Raw genomic sequence first — 6914 nt, forward strand, 5'->3', positions numbered from 1 at the left:
GGACAACAAGAAACAAAGCATGAAAAACTTAAGAAAATTTATGAAAAGTTAATTACTGAAATTAAGCAATGGTTCAATGACAAGGCTGCAAAAGTGATAGAACTAAGTACATATTTGGAAAGTTTTAGAACGTTTCAAGAATTTAACGATAATAATTTTAAAGAACCGTGCATGATGTTAGGACTCAAAATTTTGTGTTATTTTTAGTTCGTTGCTCGTAATGAATGAGAAGAATTGTCTTCTGAAGCTTCTTTTATCTTAAGGGCAGACATCGGCTATGAAGCACTAAGGACTCGCTGAATATCTGCTGTGTATTCCCGTTTCCATCTCCAGTGTTGAAAAGTCATCCAGCACATTGAATAGGGTGATGGGAAAATTAAGAATGAGGATTGTCAGGATATGCTTCAAGCTTGTGTTAAGGTGACAACCGAAGGCGATGAGGGACCCACACAAATTTTCATTGATGATGTCATCAACAGGTGTGCTATAAAAAAAAGCCTCGACGCATTACTTTGGTGCAGATGTAAGTTATTGATGGAGTCGTATTATTTTGTTAATTCTGATAATTTTATTCTTGAAGATAATTAATTAACATAGGCTATGCATACTGTGTTGTTTCTAATATTTATGTAGTTGTGTTCTGTTCTCTACGTCAAGTGGTGTGCTTTAATTGTGTGTACATGCGGAGTTCATTAAACTGCATAATTTGTAGGGAAAGGTGCTTATAGTTACACATCAAATGACGCCACACACACTAAAGCGATAACACAACTTATCACAGGCAAATTATTTGAAGGATTAATGCCCTCAATATGCAACACGCAAAAGGCGGTGCGAAGCGCTGTACTAGCTTGTATGTTAGTAAGATATCTCAGGTTCTTTTTGCATTACAATTTCATTGATATTAATACTGCTTTAATAGCAAGGGTTCGCGTAGAGAAATATTATTGTATGGCGCATTTATCACTGATCATTTCAGAGTAAGTTAATTTCTGCGAATTTACGTAGCTGAGATAAAAGATAGCCGTTATGCGGTAACCACAACAATTTAATGGAAACTTCTGTTTTGTAAATAAATTAAAATAACACTGAAGCTAAATAATATAATTAAAATGCAAACTTTGTAAATTATTGCCGCGGCTCTGTGCCATATAATATTGTAAATATTCAAATGAGACGTTGCGGCCGTGCAAATGGCCGACAATAGGCTCGCGCTGTATTGGGCTTTCTGATATTCTGAAAAAATAAGTCGTTAGTTTTCTAACGTTTAGGGATGCTGAAGATACATAAATAAGAGTTTTAAGAGAAAATAAACATATATGTTTAACCAAAATACAGCGTATGTACACTTACGTCTATCCTCATCCAAGATCAAGACTAGAGTAAGGAAGTACACAAAATCATTCGACTGTTTCACAGTTATTAATACTTTCAGCATAGAACAAAGAATATTATACGTAATAAATCGATATTGTTTTTAAACATAATTACTTTGAATGATAAATGTTTTTCTGTACATTTTTCGTACGTCTTTCAAGAATCATAAAAACTCATAGCACTGTTCGTAATTCCATATGAATAAATATTGTTCTCCCAAAGGGAACCAGTGCAATACATTAAAATCATCCACACCCCCCCCCCCCCCCCAGAGTAAAGCGGCTCTATTCATCACCAAGTGTGCACAATAACATGGCTCGAAGCACCTGAAGATGACGACTAAGTTGGTAGTCGAAATGTAGCGCAGGAAAGTGGAGACAACAAATCGGCCGAAGACCCGAAAGTAAACCACAGATTTCTTTTCTCTCATGAGGAGAGTCATTTGTTGGCTCACAGGGGAGTTTGAAATTCTGAGGCAGAGTGTCGGTTGGTGCAGGCGTGGCCACTGGGACAATGAGGATCAGGGGCTGCTAGGTTGCTTCCCGCGGCGCGGACCGCCGGCCAAGTTCAGGGACAGCCGGAGCTCTGCGGACACGCCCGGCCTCCGCTAATGGGGCAGCGGCAGCCGAAAGGCCGGCAAAAAGCGGAGCCGGTCGGCGAACTCGTGGGCAGCCCAGGGCAGAAGCCGCCAAGGACGGGGGCCGACCGCTCCGTATATAAGGGACCACTGGACACCGCCGGGGCATCACTCGAGTTCCGAGGTTCCACTGCTCTCTGGCCGCAGCTCGTCTCCAACCACCTCCGCCGACACCATGAAGGCTTTCGTAAGTACCACGTGACCAAGTGGCACAGGCCGCTCCTAACCGTAACCTGCATAATCTACGTCTAACGCTGCTTGCTCAAAACCGCTGAAAATTGTAATATTCTTATCTTGCACGGACCCTCCACTACTTTCGGATTTTTGCGTGTGAGACGGTATCTTACCGTAACGCGGGAACTGTTTATTTCTTGACTTTCTTGACGTTTCAGCTCTACGTTTGTCTGATTGTCCAGTCCTGTAGAGCACCAAAAGTTTGCTCTTTTCTAGTACTCGTGGTATGTTCTCCATTTCCGCAGTAGGTGCCTGGTTCATGAGAAGTTTTAGTTCATCAAGTCTCACGGTAAATCCAACTACATTGGGCCTCTTGGGCATGAAGTGACATCTTTTCCCAAGCTGTCGATGTCAGTCTACGTTACCGTAACTTTTACCTTTATTTAATGACTTTTCTATCACCAGACCCCTCCCATCTATAAGATTCACAATCACGTTTGGTCTAGGGCTTCTAGGTCTAGCTCTGCTTTCTTCGGACTGTTGAAACTATCAATGCGTAGACCAATTCTTTTCGTATCGAACGGTAACGCATTTAATCTCAAGACCATTTTATTACATCATACCAATCATAGTGCAGATTTCTTTGGAAAACAGAGACAGCGTAATTAATGTAGAAATTCAAAATAGAATCTGTCTTGAGTCTTCTCAATAGAATTTACACTTTATTAATGTTCATTTCGAATTCACAGCTTTATCTTCCGGTCTTTAGTCGTAAGGACATTAACTGCATTGTCAACACGCCAGAAAGGCATATCTGTGAGAGTTACAGTGGGTTCTTAATTGTAATTTGCGAAATTTTTGTGGAACATACGTAGAATTACAGATGAAATGCTTAGATTTTTGTTAAAGCTTGCAGTATACCATAGACTGTCGCTGATTTCTGTCCTATAGTAATGCTGGTCCGTTGCACCACTAAAGGTTTGTTCCAGTCCAGTACTCGTGGTAAGTTCTCCTACTCCGCAACTCGTTCAGTGAGAAATTGTAGATGAGGTACCCTCCAGACATACGCAGGTATATTGAGCTCCGGAAGAGCGCTTCTAGGGCATGAAACAGTAGTTGATTTCAATGTCTGACTGGCGGTCGCGTTCTCAAACGATACCATATTCCTTCGTATATTTACACGTGTTATATTACACTTATTTACATAGAGGATCACCTGGTAATCTACATCTACATGACTGCTCTGCGGTTCACACGTGATTGCCTGGCAGAGCGTTTATCTAACCCCTGTCAGATTATGGTTTTTTTTTAGATAAAATTATTTTAGATACAGGAAAATCCTTTTGAGTTCGAAAACCATTGGACAAATACCGTAGTTTTACTAAGCAGTTGTCTTTGATCACAGTGCTGAGAATCGAATAGTATAGTTAACGATCATAACTTTCAGGATTTAAATTATAGTTCCACCTTCAAAAACATTCCCAGGCTTACTAACTTTCTGAAATATTTTAACCGATTGTAATTGATTTTCTATTTGTTCAAAATCATTCGAAACCAATATCGCACAAAATATATTTTATTCAAGGCAACCGGTTTCAACAGACTTAGCTGCCATCTTCAGGTTTTAAACATTTATTGTAGTAAAACATTTTCTATTTCTTAGATACCTGTAGGACTTTATCACGCAAAAGTTCGCAAGCATTTTAAGATGTAAGATGTACTTACATTTTTTAATCAGGATACTGTTTCCTGGTATATTATTCTGTCAAGAGAAGACTTCAGTCAGATCCATGTTGTGGCAGTAAAACTGTTACATAAAACAGCAGCATTTTTAGTATCGTGAGGAAGATGCCGAAACGTACCTGACACGATGAAACTAATGAAAGTGAGGCTTCCTCGTCTATGCTAGGACGCCTCGCTGTCTTATCTCAGAATACAGGCGCACATGAGTACACAGCCTCTCTTTCTGCCATGCTTTTCCCAGATGTTGATTGGCTACCACAGAGTGCATTTTATGAGGAACCCGATTTCCGATGGAAGAATTCTCGTTTGATTTTGTCGACTATTTATGTCATATATTCGTGAAATTATCTCTTAATAAAAAACTACAGAGCTGTAATGAGTTTGAAACTCATAGATTATAGCAAGGACGGACTGGTATATGGACTTCATCACATTGTTTTGATTTTTAAACCCTGTTGCCGAGGGAAAGAATTTCTTTTTGAGAATTTTATGTTGTCTGTTGTTGAATGAGTGACACTATGCCTGAGGATGGTTAGAGTCTCAGCTTTTTCTTGAAGTTCACAAGCTGCTATTAAGTTATTTAGGTAAGAACACAGTCATCTCAGTAGTGCTATTATTCCTTGATTCTACTTGGTACACAAGTTCGTATAGGCAATGCTTATGGCTTTTTCGTGCGAATTTCATATTACTCGAACAAAGAACACAGAACCCATAGCAATTCCGGAGGGACAGTGATTGTTCGTTTTAATATTATTTTCAAATGTAGGCAGTTTGTCTGTTTTACTGTTTTATACGCTCAGACTGAATTTTAGCTTTCCTGAGGCAACTGTTGTGTGAAGTTTGTACGAGTAAGTTAAGGGAGACTGTGAGAGTTCACCATTCGTCTACTCTGGGTGACCTTTATGAATAAATCTAAAATGACTCCGTTTCATGCATTAGATCTATGAAGATCGATATTCGTGTTTTTCTTTTTTTAAACTTCTATTTATTTACGGGTATCAGTTAAAGTTACTGGAAATATGTGGTGGCAAATCTAATTACGAAGAGTAGAAGGATTATGCCGTAACTTTTGTTCATGATCAGTTTCCTGTGTAAAAGCGAAAGCCAGAGATGTAAACGCGAACACGGTCACGCAGCGACGTCTTTTTCTCATTATATGTTTTCAGTAATGAGAGGAAATACATCTCCGATTATCTCAAGTTGTCAAAATTAAACACTATACTCCATGTGTGACATAGGAAATGGGGGATGCCCTTGTGAATACATAATAAGACATGCTCATTTTCATGTATGGAATATCGTCTTTCGTTAGTCACTCATTTTTCAGCTACATCCAAAAGCTCTCCTGTGAAGAGGAGAAGGATCCATCACTTCTATTCTTCCTCGTGGTACTTTCTTTTGTTAGTAGAACGTAGTATGGAACATGCGCACCGACAAAACACTGTAGACTAAGAAAATTATATATTTAACACCCTCCCGGGCAGGCTAAAGCTTCATAGAGTTCTGACAGTAGTACTATATTGCGAATACTGTGTGAATCTTCATGTTCTCACTATGTATTAGTTTATCCATAAAGTAGGGGCAATTCAGCCAAGCCAAACTCAGTTTTTTTGACCGAATTCTCGGAATTTCGTGGATTTATTTACTGTACCTCAAAAGGTAAAGCCAGGATTCAGGGCAGGATACTTCTAATTTGCAGGATGTTTTGACTTATCACATACACTCAAAGTAGCCTACTGACTGCCAAAAGTAAAATAATTGAGTCTCTCCTGTGGCTAAGTCACTCTTCATTAAACGTGTTCACTCAGAGTGCAGTAGAAGATCTTCTGTGGAAGATGTGTTGAGCAGCCAGCTTTCAGTCTTCTCCTGTCACATATTCTGCTTGTTCGATAGAGAGGATAATAATCTCGAAGGGCAGATACGAGGGCTCGAGTACTGATCTAACACAGTTTTAATTTGTAATATAGTAACTCCCTCATTGTTTCCAGGACATTCTTACATTTTCTACTGATTGTGATTGGTCTGAGGTATTAGAAAAACTGGTATCCTGATGACTCTTGAATTGAACTATTTAGGTCTTTCTACATGCACACATCCATAAAATTACGTATTTGAAGCACCTGTAGTTATTGTATCAGCCACCATTATCATTGTCGGTGATTCTAGACATTGCAACAATTTCCCCTAGGTATAATTTCTGGAGAGAAACATCCCTAATGTAGCAGTGAGGTGTAAATACTATTTAGAAGACATTTCTAAATACATTTAAATAATTTTGGACTGAGTACAGTCCCCTGAGGAACATACAAAGATATTCACATATCTGATAAAGCTTTGTCATCTTGTATGGGATAGTCTAGTCTAGCTCCCAGATATAGCTACATCTGAGCGCAGATCCTACTGGTTTAAGGAAAATGTATGTCATCCAAATGAGTGGACCCCATTACTTTTTTGATGCGGTAAGCTGCTCTGCTGAGTTGGCATGACATTGTGTGCTTCCTGCAGGTGTGCGCCGTCCTGATGGCCCTGCTGGTGGCCGTGGCCTTCGCCGCTGAGGAGAAGGACCTGAAGGGCTCCGAGGCAGTGTACGTGGCGTCGCCCTACGCGGCCACCTATGGCTACTACGGCTACCCCTACGCCGCCGCCTACCGTGCCGCCCCCGTCGTCAGCGCCTACTCCGCCTACCCCTACGCCGCCTACCCCTACTACTACCGCTGAGGTCTCCGAGAGACTCCGCAGCTGACCACTCAACACATGACGGATCAACGCCACACCCAAACACACTTGCCTTATAGCACACTTTTTTAAAAATACAACTGTTTCACAAAACAATATCAGTGTGTACGTTTATTATTTCTCTCTACATTAATAATCCCTTGCACATGATTCCCTTACAGTCTTCCTCAAACTAAAGCAGCATCTTCAGATTTATGGACAGTTCCTCAGCTGTGTAAAAACGTTGGAAAGGCTGAGTGGTACTAAA

At 40.2% G+C, this 6914-nt stretch overlaps 1 protein-coding gene across 1 annotated transcript; it reads left to right on the forward strand.

Moving 5' to 3' along the window:
- Positions 1-2094: 2094 nt before the first annotated feature.
- LOC126253499 (cuticle protein 4.9-like) lies at positions 2095-6763 on the forward strand. Its single transcript, XM_049954882.1, has 2 exons — positions 2095-2201; positions 6437-6763. Exons 1-2 carry the CDS (start codon positions 2190-2192, stop codon positions 6647-6649), a joined length of 225 nt encoding a protein of 74 aa, XP_049810839.1. The 5' UTR covers positions 2095-2189; the 3' UTR covers positions 6650-6763.
- Positions 6764-6914: the final 151 nt, after the last annotated feature.

The sequence above is a fragment of the Schistocerca nitens genome, chromosome 4 (assembly GCF_023898315.1).
Source record: "Schistocerca nitens isolate TAMUIC-IGC-003100 chromosome 4, iqSchNite1.1, whole genome shotgun sequence".
NCBI lineage: Eukaryota > Metazoa > Arthropoda > Insecta > Orthoptera > Acrididae > Schistocerca > Schistocerca nitens.